General features: G+C 51.8%; 2 protein-coding genes across 3 annotated transcripts in view; one reads left to right on the top strand and one right to left on the bottom strand.

Moving 5' to 3' along the window:
- Positions 1-7,920, top strand: part of Sema4b (semaphorin 4B) — a 40,501-nt gene extending 32,581 nt beyond the window's left edge. For both annotated transcript variants that reach the window (XM_052762615.1, XM_052762617.1), the window contains exons 9-15: positions 594-775; positions 897-1,047; positions 1,809-2,019; positions 2,130-2,245; positions 2,467-2,633; positions 5,656-5,741; positions 6,285-7,920. In XM_052762615.1, coding sequence (XP_052618575.1) covers positions 594-775; positions 897-1,047; positions 1,809-2,019; positions 2,130-2,245; positions 2,467-2,633; positions 5,656-5,741; positions 6,285-7,024 — 1,653 coding nt within the window. In that variant the 3' untranslated portion in view covers positions 7,025-7,920. The remainder of the gene's footprint in view (positions 1-593; positions 776-896; positions 1,048-1,808; positions 2,020-2,129; positions 2,246-2,466; positions 2,634-5,655; positions 5,742-6,284) is intronic.
- Positions 7,921-8,506: 586 nt separating this feature from the next.
- Cib1 (calcium and integrin binding 1) lies at positions 8,507-13,379 on the bottom strand. The gene is made up of 7 exons (XM_052714555.1): positions 13,247-13,379; positions 13,082-13,116; positions 11,489-11,597; positions 9,827-9,977; positions 9,589-9,707; positions 9,420-9,508; positions 8,507-8,752 (listed from the first exon to the last, which is right to left on the bottom strand). The coding sequence occupies exons 1-7, from the start codon at positions 13,295-13,297 to the stop codon at positions 8,731-8,733; spliced, it is 576 nt and encodes a 191-aa protein (XP_052570515.1). The 5' UTR covers positions 13,298-13,379; the 3' UTR covers positions 8,507-8,730.
- Between the last annotated feature and the right edge of the window lie 193 nt (positions 13,380-13,572).

Below are 13,572 nucleotides of genomic sequence, written 5' to 3'. Positions count from 1 at the left end.
CCCACAAGAAGGACCTGTGTCAACATTAAAGTCCTCTTTACCGAGCTGTTAAAGCTGAAGTATGTGTGGTAACTTAGTTACAAACTTGAGTTGTGCTAGTTCACGGTGCTCTGGGCTCCTTGTTTGCTCCGTGGTCAGTCCCAGACTCCTTTCCGTAGTGTTTACTTATTCATTTATGTGTTTATTGAGTTGAAGTCCAACTGCACTCCCTGGCCGGCTGTGAACTCCGAGACTCGAGTGATCCTCCTGAGTGACCTGAAGCTTCCGGTTACTGGCATGGCCAATGATGCTGGCATGCTGGGTGGCCTTGTGCCCCTGAACTCTCTCCTGTGCCTTCCCTGTGTAGACCGTTTCCCCTTGGTCCTTGTTTGCTCATCCTCCACAGTACGGAATGCGCTTTCACGATGGGAAACACACTCCGTAAATTTTCTCAATTTTAGTTGCATATCTGTCCTGGCTTTTTTCTCATGCTTCATTTATTCATTTTTCCTGTGTGTGTCTTAGCTGCTGCTGAAGAGGGTTGGCAACACAGTGCTTCCACCTGTGTGTGGCCCTTGGCTTGTGACTCAGGCAGCACCCCTCTTCTCCTCCAGGGCGATGAGGGTGGAGAGCGGGTGCTACAGCAGCGCTGGACCTCCTTCCTCAAGGCTCAGCTCCTGTGCTCCCGGCCCGATGATGGCTTTCCCTTTAACGTGCTACAAGATGTCTTCACCCTGAGCCCCAACCCCCAGGATTGGCGCAAGACCCTGTTCTATGGGGTCTTCACCTCCCAGTGGTGAGTGAAATGCTAGGATTTAGCTGGGGACAGGAGGGTAAAGAATGGCTAGGCCCCGCTGACCCAGTCTTCAGCCCTGACTCCTCCTAACTCAGCATGGACTTGGCTGTTTCTTTGGCAGGCACAGAGGGACCACAGAGGGCTCCGCCATCTGTGTCTTCACCATGAATGATGTGCAGAGGGCCTTTGATGGCCTGTACAAGAAAGTGAACAGAGAGACACAGCAGTGGTACACTGAGACGCACCCGGTGCCTGCACCCCGGCCTGGAGCGGTGGGTATCAGTGGTTGACCGTGATACTCCACAGTACTGTTACTGTCCCTTTACTCTGTCCACCCCAGACTCCTTATTTAGTCATCACATGACTGGATGACCGGATCCTAGGCAATGGTCCTTTCTTAATTGCTTGTCACATAGCGGACCACAAGGGAAACTTGACACCAGGCTGAGTGCCTGCAGTTTGATTGGGAGGTGATGCTGAGAAGCAGGGTGATGGAATGGACAGGGGCAGGCGGAAGGCTGTGTGTGTCACTTAGCTTTGACTCCGGACTGCCGAGTCTGGACCTTTCCAGATACCACGCGAAGGTGTGGAGCCCGTCTCAGACCCTCACACTGACCGGGCTGAAGCTGTTGTAGTGTATGTACTCCATTAGTCGCAGGTCACTGGGCGTGTTATCTCACGGGCAGAGACACTCTTGGGCCGGGAGAAACAGGACCCAGGTGGGTGTGGGAATCCGCTGTGGCTGGCTGTACTGAGATATTGATCAGCCCCAGCTTCTTGAGGACCCCAGGGTAAGAGGATAGAGGCAAGAGGAGGCCTATGTACAAATTGGGTAAGGAGCAGTGGGCAAGGGGCCAGCAGGCCACCAAGCCCTTGGTTTCCTCACATGCCAGGTTTGCGTTTGGACCAGCACTGTGCAGAAAGGCATATGTGCCGTGGTTTCCGGAGCTCGGCGGGTAGAACGGGCCGCTGCTGTCCCTGGTGGAGGCATGCCTCCTCTGATTCCTGTTGCCCATGCTTCTGTTTTCTGCAGTGCATCACCAACAGTGCCCGGGAACGGAAGATCAGCTCGTCCCTGCAGCTTCCAGACCGAGTGCTAAACTTCCTCAAGGACCACTTCCTGATGGATGGGCAGGTCCGCAGCCGCCTGCTGCTGCTGCAGCCACAAGCCCGCTACCAGCGTGTGGCTGTGCACCGAGTGCCTGGCTTGCACAGCACTTACGATGTCCTCTTTCTGGGCACTGGTGAGTGCTTGCAGCCCAGCAGGATTGAGTTAAGGAGGGGAATTCATGCATGGTTAGTGGATCCTGGGCAATGGGTCCCACCAGGGCCTGAGTGGTGTCCGTGTTCCCAGGTGATGGCCGCCTACACAAGGCAGTGACCCTGGGCTCCAGAGTGCACATCATTGAGGAGCTGCAGGTCTTCCCTCAAGGACAGCCTGTGCAGAACCTGCTCTTGGACAGCCGTGGGGTGAGTGGGCCATAGAATGAGCTTGGCAACAAGCCAGCTCTTCCTTCCCTGCCCAAGCAAGATGGGAAGTTTAAGGAGCCCTGACTAATGGCTATCAAAAGGATGTGGGGCAGAACTTGTCAGAGGCTCCCTGGGATGGCTGTGGTGAGCATATGAGGCTAGTGGGACTGAGTGATGGGGTGCCCAGGCCTCCCTCTCACTCTCCATGTTTGGCTGTGTAGGGACTGTTGTATGCCTCCTCCCATTCTGGCGTAGTACAAGTGCCAGTAGCCAACTGCAGCCTGTACCCAACCTGTGGAGACTGCCTCCTCGCTCGAGACCCCTACTGTGCCTGGAGTGGCTCTAGCTGCAGGCTCGTCAGCCTCCACCAGCCTGATCTGGCCTCCAGGTGAGAACTCCCGAAGTCCCTGAATGCCTATCACCTCTGAGCACCCAAGTCTTCTCTGGGACCCCTGCGAGGTCTCCTGTCTACCCTCATCTCCACATGGTTCTCCGTTCCCTACTTCCCTCAAAACCAGTATGGGCTGGATAGTGAGTGTTTGCTGTACCTACCTGGAAAGGGCAACAGGATTTGGTAGAAGATGAAACATCTAGTGAAAGCCTTCCAGGAGAAAGTGGATTGCCATGTGAACATAGCTTAGTGAAGACTACAGCAGTTTACTAAACCATTAAAAAGTAGTCAGAGTAACATGTGGATTAGAGGTGTCTATTTAGAAAATAGGGATTTGGCATAGTGGCACATTAGGCCTTTAATCCCAGCATCCAGGAGGCAGAGGAAGAAAGATCTCTGTGAGTTCAAGGCCATCTTGGTCTATATAGATGCAGGCCAGCCAGGGCTATATAATGAGGTCCTGTCTCAATTTAAAAAAAAAAAAAATAGGGATGAGTCAGTTGTGGTAGGGGCATGGCTGTAATCCCAGTACCTGTTTTTGTTGTTGCTGTTATTGTTTGTTTTTTGTTTTAGTGAGACAGGGTCTCATGTAGCCTAGGCTGGCCTGGATGGAACTCAGTATGTGGTTGTGGAGGCTCTAAAGAAAACAGGGTGGCCAGAACATGGTGGCGCTTGTCTGTGGTCCTAGCACTCAGAAGGCAGAGGCAGGAGATTCAGAAATTCAAGGGCGTTCTCTGCAACATAGTGAGTTTCCAAGGCTAGCCTGGGTCATGTGAGACCTGGGCTCACAAAAAAGGTGGTGCTGGAGAGGTGGCTCAGAGGTTAAGAGCACTTACTCCTCTTGTAGAGGACCCAGGTTCCATCCCCAGCACCCCTATCAGGCAGTTCACAACCAACTGCCTGTAACTTCAGTTCCAGGGGATCCCACCCTCTGGCCTCCTGCACACACCTGTACATATAAACTCACTTAGGCACAGATAGATACACATACATAAAAGTAATAATTCAATCTTTTTTTTTAAGAAGAAAATGGGGATGTACAGAAAGTAAAGCACCACAGTGCCACCACTGGCTTGCATTTTAACATACCGCCCTCGTATTTTTCTACAGATGTGTAAAGCAAACAGTCTAATTGTTTTAGACACGACTGTCTCATTTGTAGCGTTCCTCTGTTTACAGGAGAAGGGACATAAATGAACACATGCCTAGAGCATGGACGTGTTACCTTCCCGTGAGTTGTGCCCCTGTTTCACACTTGGGGTCTGTAGAGTGTTTCAGGAACTTCGGTATTTGGGAATGGTGGTGCATGGTCTGCAACTGTCCCATTACTAGGCAGGTAGAGGCAGGAAAATCTGCAGTTCATAGCTATCCTTGGCTGCATAACAAGTTTGAGGCTAGCCTAGGCTACATAAGACCCTGTTTCAGCCAGGTGCTATGGCTCACGCCTTTAATTCCAGCACCCAGGAGGCAGAGGCAGGCGGATCTCTGTGAGTTTTGAGGCGTCTGGTTTATAGAGCAAGTTCCAGGACAGTCAGGGCTATGTAGAGACACACTGTCTCAAAAAACACCCTGTTTCAACTTCCCTGCCCTGCCCCCTGTTCCTACCCTCCAACAAAAATAAAAACAACCCAACCTTTTTAGGAGCTGATAACCTGGAAGGATATACCCAGAAGTCTGTCTTCGCTGTTTCATAGTAGATTGTGGGGACTTCTGTAGTGGTTTGGTTTTGTTTTGTTTTTCTTTATGCTTGGTTGTGTTTTCTTTTTTCTTTTCTTTTCCTTTGAGACAGTCTTAGTATAGCCCTGGCTGGCCTGGAACTCACCATGTAGACCAGGCTGACCTCAAGCTCATAGAGATCTGTTTCTGCTGGGATTAAATCCCAAGTGCTGGGATTAAAGATGTGTACCACACTGCCTCGCTGAGTTTTCTAATTTTTTCAAATGCCTTTACTGGCTTTTTTTTTTTTCTGTATTTTAACTTTATTTTATGTGCATTGGTATGAAGGTGTCAGAATCCCTGGAACTGGAGTTACAGACAGTTGTGAACTGCCATGTGGTTGCTGGGAATTGAACCAGGGTCTTCTGGAAGAAAGCCAGTGCTGTTAACCACTGAGCCATCTCTCCAGCCCCCTCTAATTTTTTAGGCATGAAAAATCATCTTTTTTTTTTTCACGGGTACATACCTATAATCTCAACACTATAGAAGCTAAAGTAGAAGCTTGGGAGTTGGAGGCTAGCCTGGGCTACATTGAATATCCTAGCAATATAAAATATTATAATAGTTAAAAAAAAAAGAATGAAAGAAAGTTTTTTTTTTTCTTTTTTTTTTTTTAGACAAGGTCTTGCTCTGGGGCTGGGGCTGGTCTATTAACTCATGACAATCCTCCTGCCTCAGCCTCTTGGGTTTTTAATGGGGGGGGGGGTGTTTGATACAGGGTCTCATGTAGCGTAGACTGGCTTCCAGTTCACTCTGTAGTCAAAGATGACCTTGGATTTCTGTACCTCCTGTCTACCTCCCATGTGCCAGGCACATTATGCTTTTGTGGTGAAAGGAGATTGTGACTTTTATTTGTAATAATGTGTCGACGGGGCTGAGAAGATAGCTCAGTCTGACGTACTTGCCTCAAATGCGTGAGAATCTGAGTTTGATTTCCAGAGCACACAGAGCCAGGCATGGCGGTGGCATGAGAGTGACAGACAGATCCCTGGGGCTCACTGGGCACCCAGTCCATCCTGGTTGGTAAACTCCAGGCCAATGAGACACTCTGCCTTAAAGGAGGTGGATGGTGTTCCTAAGGACGATACCAAGGTTGTCCTCAAACCTCCACACAATGTGCACATACATAACTGTAACTGGAGATGCCCACTCAAGCCCTGTGGTGGTGGAGAGTCTGCTCAGGAAAGTGTTAACTGCTGCTTTGGACCTGACGGTCCTTTCACACCAGGTCCCCTGCCCAGGTCCAAGATGGGGGAGGGAACACTGGCCCATGGGGTTCTACCCAAGATTTTCTCGTACCCAGGCCATGGATCCAGGACATTGAGGGAGCCAATGCGAAAGATCTCTGCAACGCTTCCTCGGCCAGGCCCCGGACTTTAGTGCCAGCAGGTAAGATGCCCTAGAAAAGGTGGGCCGTATTTGCTTGGAAAAGGAGTCGAGGTATTTATAGGTATAGATTTTTCTTCTAGTCTTATAAAAAGGGGTCCAGATAGTGAGTCTCACTCAGTCCCAAGAATTGCCCAAGTTAACATCTGTCTTAGTTAGGGTTTTATTGCTGTGATGAGATACTGTGATCATGGCAACTCTTATAAAGGAAAACATTTAATTGGGCTGGCTTATAGTTCAGAGATGTGGTCCATTATTGTCATGGCACACAGGCAGACATGGTGCTGGGGAGGTAGCTGAGAGTTCTACATCTGGATCAGTGGGCCTGGCTTGGGCTTCTGAAACCTCAAAGCCCACCCCCCAATGACAGACTTCCTCCAACAAGGCCCCATGTCCCAATAGTGCCATTGTCTGTGAGCCTATGGGGGCCGTTTTCATTCAAACCACCACACCATCATAGCACAAGATCATAGCCAGGAGGGTGGGACTAAGCCTGGGGCTACTCTAGCCATTGGCTCCTTCTACCCCTGCATATTCTGCCCACAGGCAAGCCATGTAAACAAGTCCAGATCCAACCGAACACAGTGAACACCCTGGCCTGCCCACTCCTCTCGAACCTGGCCACTCGGCTCTGGTTGTACAATGGGGCCCCTGTCAATGCCTCTGCCTCTTGCCGCGTGTTGCCCACCGGTGACCTGCTGTTGGTGGGCAGCCAGCAGGGGTTCGGGATCTTCCAGTGTTGGTCAGTAGAAGAAGGATTCCGGCAGCTGGTGGCCAGCTACTGCCCAGAGGTGATGGAGGATGGGGTGATGGGCCAAAAGGAGCAGCGTGATGGTATTCCAGTCATCATCAACACATCCCGAGTGAGTGCACCCGCTGGCGGCAGGGCCAGCTGGGGTGCAGACAAGTCTTACTGGAACGAATTCCTGGTGATGTGTACTCTGTTCGGCCTTGCTGTGGTGCTTCTGGTTTTGTTCTTTCTCTACCGACATCGGGATGGCATGAAACTTTTCCTAAAGCAGGGCGAATGTGCCACGGTGCACCCCAAGACTCGTCCTGTGGTGCTCCCACCTGAGACCCGACCACTCAATGGTGTCGGCCCTCCTAGCACCCCGCTTGACCACCGAGGCTACCAAGCCCTGTCAGATAGCTCCCCAGGGCCCCGAGTCTTTACTGAGTCAGAGAAGAGGCCACTGAGTATCCAGGACAGCTTTGTGGAGGTGTCTCCTGTGTGTCCCCGGCCCCGGGTTCGACTGGGCTCTGAGATCCGAGACTCTGTGGTATGAGAGCTGACTTGAGATGTGGCCACCAGGCCTCAGGCCGTGACTGTTCAGCGGAGGTCAGCTAGACCTGTGCTTCTCACAACCCAACCATGATAGCCTGCCAGGGAGGCAGCTGGTATCAGCCCCGACAGCCAGCCAGCTGGTTCCAGTGCCTGGCCGAAGACGGCTCTGCCTCCAGGGGCCAGAGGGCCCTTGTCGGGTGGCAGAATTCTGCTACTTAAACTGAGCCCTGCGTTTAAAAAAATGTGAAGCCAGAGCGAGAGGGGAGAGACGAGAGACAAGGATACGACACGCCACTCCAGTTCAGCCTGGGCTCCTGGGGACTTATCCAGAGTGGCTTTGTGAGACAGAGTTGGAAATCCCTCCCCCACTGGTCTATTCTACCTTCCGCCTTACTCTGCTGCCTTGAGCTACCCTTTCTCAATGCAGAGCAGGGGCCCTGCTCCAGCTCCAGCCAACCGAGGACATATCTGTGGCCGCTGACACCCCAGCACCTCAGGGACCAGAGGGCTAGGCTGGCTCTGCAGCCCTCCTCACCAGACCTGGGCCCAGTCCCAGTTCCTGGACTTACCAGGCCTGTATCAGGCTGTGGCCTCGAGAGAGCAAGCAAGGGACTGACCCCAGGGGAGTTGGCGACAGAAGACTGTTGCCTGCTGCCCCTTTCCCAGTCAGAGAACCGTGCCCCCCGCCACCTCCCCAGCCCTATCTTCCAGTTCCGACAGGGGACTTCGGAACCCTACCTTCTCCGGCTCCTAGTTCACCCCGCCCTTGCCCTACACTCTAAGGGATACTGACACTGCCCATCACAAGGACCCTGAATTTACATGGGTTTTATATTTTTTTTTAATAAGATGCACTTTACTTTCTTTTTTAAATAAAATCGGACAAATGATAGTTAATTGTGGCCCCAATTCTTGAAGGACTTTGCTTTGTGTGTATGTGTGATTTGAATTCCTGTGTGTGTACATGTGGCGACCAGAGGCTAGCCTTAAGTGTCATCCTTAAGAACTGCACACCCCTCTTTAGATGGGGTCTCATTAGCTTGGAGTTCACCGTTAGGCTAGGCCGCAGTGAACCCTAGGGATCCTCCTGTCTCTGCCTCCCCAGGGCTGAGGCTTAAGGACTGAGGTCCTCATGCTCTGAAGCAGATACTTGAACAAGTGAGCTATCTCCCCAGCCTGGCTCTGCTTTTTAAGTTTTATCTTTTCGGGGCTTCCAAGCCTTTTTCTAAAGGCTGACTGATGTCACCTGGTGGAGTGTGGTTCTTAGCAGGGTGAATCCCTGTCCTCTACACCCAGTTCAGGGCACAGGAAGGACTTTTTTTACTCCTTAGCATTTAAAGCTTTCAGATGATGATGTGGTAAAATTGACTTTTCTTTGGCATGCCATTCTGTAAGCTCCCACACGTGTGGAAATGTACTTGAGTGTCTCCAAAGGGGTGGTGATCAGCGGCTCGTACAAGTCTGCTAGTGTCACACAGGGAAGTCGAACATTTCTAAACCTTTATTACCGATTAGTAAAAACCGTGATGAGAATAGCAGTGAGAAGGGGGGGGGAGGGCCCTCCCCCTCCCCCTCCCCGCCGGTGGGCCAGACTCTGCAGTGACCTCTCCAGGCTGGGCCGCCACCGGGCCTGACACCACAGGCCTACCCTTGGCCACATCTCAGCAGTGGAAAGGTCTTGGACAGGATGTTGGTGCTCAGAAGCCATCACAGGACAATCTTAAAGGAGCTGCATGGGGAAGGAGTGAGTTGGCTTTAGTGCTGGGGATCAAACCCAGGGCCTGACACAGGGTTAAACATGTATGTATACTCTACCACTGAGCTACACTCTAGCCCACAGTGGGTTTTCTGAGAGAAGGTGGTGCAGACCTTACCAATCACACCCACTTCTCTCCTGTGACTTTTTTTCCCTTTTGGTCCTCCTGAACCAAGTTCTAGCTGACCTTGTGCAGACCAAGCGGGCCTTGGATTGCAGCCGTTCTGTCTTGTACGTGCTGGGGTCACAGACCTGCACCACCACAGTTTTAAGGTTCTCATATGAGGGGCTGGAGATGTAGCTCAGTAGACTGCTTGCCTAACATGTTTGAAACTCTGGGTTCAATCCTTGGCACCACATAAATGAGGCATTCCAGCACTCAGGAGGTAGAGGAAGGGAGACCACAAGTTCAACCTTTAGGCTAGGCGTGGTGGGGTGCAACGGCAACACTAGCACCAGGGAGGCAGGCAGCTGGAGTTTAAGGTCAGTCTCAGCTACACGAGACCTGTAGCTCAAAATCACAAAAATAGAGTGGGCTCGGTCCCCAGTGTGTCCCGTCTGGAAGAACAACCTAAAACACCCCTGTAATAATATCCCAGAGTAGATGGGTACTCAGAATGCAGGGGCGCTCCGGTCACACCTGGCAAAGTCTGGTGAACGAGAAATGACGTGCTGGAACTCGGAAAGATTGATGGTTCCATCCCTGTCAATGTCCGACTCTTCCAGGATCTGGAGAGGGGCGGGTGTTAGGCTTCAGCCCCAACCCTCCCCGCCAGCACCCTCAGGCCCAGCCAGGAGAGTCAGCTCACATTGTCGATAAGCTGCTTCATCTCAGAAGCACTGAGCCGTGTGTCCTCGCCCTCTCCTGTGAGGCAGTTCACAAGCCGACTCAGGTCTTCTCTGTCCAGGGTTCCATCATCATCAAAGTCTAGGCAGCAGACACAGGGAGCAATACAGACATGCGCAAGAGGTGTTTCACACGCACACCCCCAACCCCCATTGCCTAGGTAAGAAGGAGCGGGCTCCAGCAGTTCTTTGGGTGCTTACCAAAGATGCGGAAGGCATAGTGTGACTTGATGTCTGGGGTTGCTGTGTCACTGAAGACACTCAGGAGGTCCAGGAAGTCCTCGAAGCTCAGGCTGTCTCTGGTAGGGGACGTGGAGAAGACCATGCAGATTCGCTCCTTGAAGGGGTTGGCCTAGGTAAGAAAGCCTTCTGTGAATGTCACAGGGCACTGCCTGGGTTACATACTCAGCCAACTCAATCGGAAACTTGAGGGAGGGTCTCATAACTGAGGCTGGCCTCAGTCTCTTGATTCTCCTGTCTCTACCTCCCAACTGATGGATTACGGGCATGTGCTACCATAACTGATTCCCTTGAGGCAGCTGGTTACAGTAGTGGCACTAAATGGAGTTCAGGCTCCATGGAGGGCTCAGGAGGGACCACTAAGCCAGCCAGGGAAGGGGCAGAGATGCTCCCTGGGAGTCTAACTCAGGCTCATCACAACTGGAGTCACAGCAGGAAAAGGAAGGTATCCTAAGCAAAGCAACAAGATGAGCCGATGATTATTGTAAGTGTGTGTGTGTGTGTGTGCACATGAGCACATGCCACCACACACGGAAGTCGAAGGATAACTTTCCATAGTCAACTCTCCTCTACCATAGGTTCCAGAGGTCAAACTTAGGTCCTCAGGCTTACCAGGCAAGTGTTTTTATCCTCTAAGCTACTTGGCTGGACCAAGCTGGTCATTTTTAAATATATTTAATTGAACAATTACTTTGTTATAGAGACAGGCTCTTTGAACAGGAATTTCATAACAGACAGGCGTTATGGTCTTTTAATTCCAGCACCAAGGAGGCAAAGTCTAAGAGTTCAAGGATAGCCTGGTTTACATAGTGAATTCCAGCCAGGCTAGCTGGGACTCCACAATAAGATCCTGTCTCAAAATAATAATAATAATAATAATAATAATAATAATAATAATAGCTATTATTCTTATTCACAGTAAGCTGGACATGGGGATGCATGCCTATAATCCCAGTGCTCAGAAGGCAGGGAAAGGAGGGTTGAATCAAGTTCAAGGCCAGTCAAGGCTGTGTAGTAAAACCTGGATTAGAAAAAAGAAGTGGTGGGGTGCTTGCCATGTCAACATAAAGACCTGCATTTAATCCCCAGAGCTGCTGTTTTTAAAAAGAGGAGAGGGCTGGAGAGATGGTTTAGAGGTTAAGAGTACTGGCTGCTCTTCCACAGGCCCTGGGTTCAGTTCCCAGCACCCACATGGTGGCTCACAACATCTCTAGTGGATCTGTTACCCTCTTCTGGTGTAAAGGTATACATGCAGATAGAACACTCATATACATAAAATAAATACATAAATCTCAAAAAGCAAGATGACTCGGTGATTAAGAGCCTGCTCTGTTCTTGCAGAGGACCCTAATTCTGTTCCTAGCACCCATGACAGGCAGGCAGCTCACAACTGCCTTACTGTAACTCCAGCACTAGGGGATCCAACGCCTTCTGTACTCCACAGGCACTGGCACTTACATGTGTACAGATCCACACACAAACAATTACGCATCGTCATCAAAACAAACCCAGGGTGTGGTGGCATGTGCTTCCAACCAATCAGAATGGCAGGAAGAGTTAGGGACTGTAGCAGAGACAGGGTGGATAGAGGGGGTAGAGGATGGAGGGGACGGAGGACTGAACCTTGAGCTCTGGAAGGCTGAGCATCTGCTCGGATGACACTCGGGTGTGCAGTGACTCCTCCACGCTCCGATGCTCCGGGGGAAGCAACTCACAAAACCGCCTGTGGGCTCTGGCAGAGAGAGGGGAACTTACTGGTGCCTTGGAGCACTCAGTCTCCCTGTGTTCCCTGCATTCCCATTCTGCATTTTGAACGCCATGTAACCTGGGTACATGACTAAGTCACATAACCAGGACTTCAGTCACTGGGCAACCTTCAGTCAGAGAGGGAAGTCACAGCGTAGCAGAGGCTTGGACTCCCATCTAAAGGTGAGTATTTATGGAGGGGGGAATGCATGGAATGTATGTGTGTCAGACACTCTCTGAAACTGTTCTGGCAGGAAAAAAGATACTCTACAGATATCTGTGCCTCTCCCTTGGGCTGTCAGACTATAGAATCCGTGGTCCTCAAGATATTAGAATTCCCCATAATCTCACATTGTGAGAAGGATGAAGCCTGGTATCAGCCAAGGAGGAAATGTCTACCAGGAAGAGATTTCACACAGTTCCAGCAACTTGTCAGATCATCTTTCCTAAGACAATGGAGCTGAAACAATGATGGAGAGACCACATCTTGAGCAGACTGTTTAGTTACACATACCTCCTGCCCTATATTTAAATACAAACCTCACCTCAGCTCGACATGAAGACTGACTTGGAAGGAGGGGCTTGTCACTGGACTTCTTGGTTCTTTTTCCCAGTGTGGCCACATTGGATACGTTTAATTTCTCTGCTTTTCAATACTGTCCCTTTAACTGGCCTACTGAGGGCAGGTAGCCCAGCCTAGCTAGTTAGGGCTACCTGTGGCCCAAGTTCCTGGACCCTAACAATTACAGTAACAATTTCAAAGATTCCTGAAGAACGGAGAGGTTAGGGAAGGAGCTATAAGTGACCCTAAACATCAGGGAGAAAAGAGCAAAACTACGATGTCACTTTCACTCCAGGGACCCCCTTCTCTCACCTACCACCTCTTTCCCAGTGGAATCTCATTGAAGAGACCAGGAACCTCCCTAGGTCAAGCGTCCTGGCCATCAGATCACTTACAGTGTGCTTTATACGCAAGTTACCAGAGCCCTCTGAACCTGTTTTCCTGTTCTGTAACCTCCTCCTGAAGATTTAAGTAATGTGGGAATCACTCCGTTGCTCCTGGGCAGAGTAAGGGCTCAGTAAACGTTAACGGTTACTGTATTAAACAAGTAAAGTTGGGAAAAGAGCGAGCTAGGCTCCTCAAGACTTCTTGTTTTTACCGGAGGGCAAAGTCCGCATAGAGCCACAGCTGTTCCAGAAGACAGCAGGAAGCTCCGCAAAGAGGAGGCTAGCAGGGCTCAAACAGCCCAACTTTTCCTGGATACACAGAGGTATGCGTGGTGCAAAGCTAAGGCCCGCGCGCGGGCGAGACCTGCACTTCGAGCCTCCGGATCCCGCTGATCTTGATTTCCGTGAAACTCGGCCCCACCCTCGGAAGAGAGGTGTCCAGTCCGATCCCCACCAGAACAGCACCCCCAAACCCCCCTTGGCAATCCCGCGGTGGAGGGCGGGGGTCGGGAGAGCACTCACAGGAGGATCTCCTGCTTGGTCAGGAACGTCAGGTCCTGAAAGGCAAATCCAGACAAGGGTCGGCAAGCCGCCGGCAAGCCCCCGCCGCCCCGCCGCCGGCTCCCGAACCCTACTCCCCGGCGCGGGCCCGCACGCGAGCTCCGCGAGAACTGGCGCCCCGCGCACCTGGTACTCGGCCAGCAGCTCCTTGGACAGGCGACTGCCCGAGCCTCCCATCGCCGCGGTGCGCGCACAGCTCCGCCAACTCTCCCCGGGACTCCGGCAACTTTCTCACTTCCGTCCTCGGGGCCCCGTCCCCGCCCCGTCCCCACAGCAACCGCTGCCCGGACTCCGCCCCCGGGCCCGCCCCTGCGTACAGTGCCCTGGCACCCTTGGCACGGCTCAGCGGGCCAGCTCCCGGCTCCCCGCGGGCCCAGGAGAGCTGGAGGCAGGGCCCGGGGAGGAGCCGGACGCGCAGGGGCGGGGCCCAGGCCTCATGGCCCCGCCTCCTG

Source organism: Peromyscus californicus, unplaced genomic scaffold (genome assembly GCF_007827085.1).
Source record: "Peromyscus californicus insignis strain IS unplaced genomic scaffold, ASM782708v3 Scaffold_4__1_contigs__length_199733344, whole genome shotgun sequence".
NCBI classification, from domain to species: Eukaryota; Metazoa; Chordata; class Mammalia; order Rodentia; family Cricetidae; genus Peromyscus; species Peromyscus californicus.
The sequence above is the reverse complement of the archived record's forward strand: the minus strand, read 5'-3'. Positions and strand labels throughout refer to the sequence as shown.

Excerpts from the sequence above, each read along its gene's own strand:
- Cib1 (XM_052714555.1), bottom strand. The coding sequence starts at position 13,297 with ATGGGAGGCTCGGGCAGTCGCCTGTCCAAGGAGCTGCTGGCCGAGTAC. Across the intron at positions 11,598-13,081 it reads ACCAAGCAGGAGATCCTCCT|AGCCCACAGGCGGTTTTGTG; the intron begins GTGAGTGCTCTC and ends TCTCTCTGCCAG. Across the intron at positions 8,753-9,419 it reads CGTTCACCAGACTTTGCCAG|CTCCTTTAAGATTGTCCTGT; the intron begins GTGTGACCGGAG and ends TTCCCCATGCAG.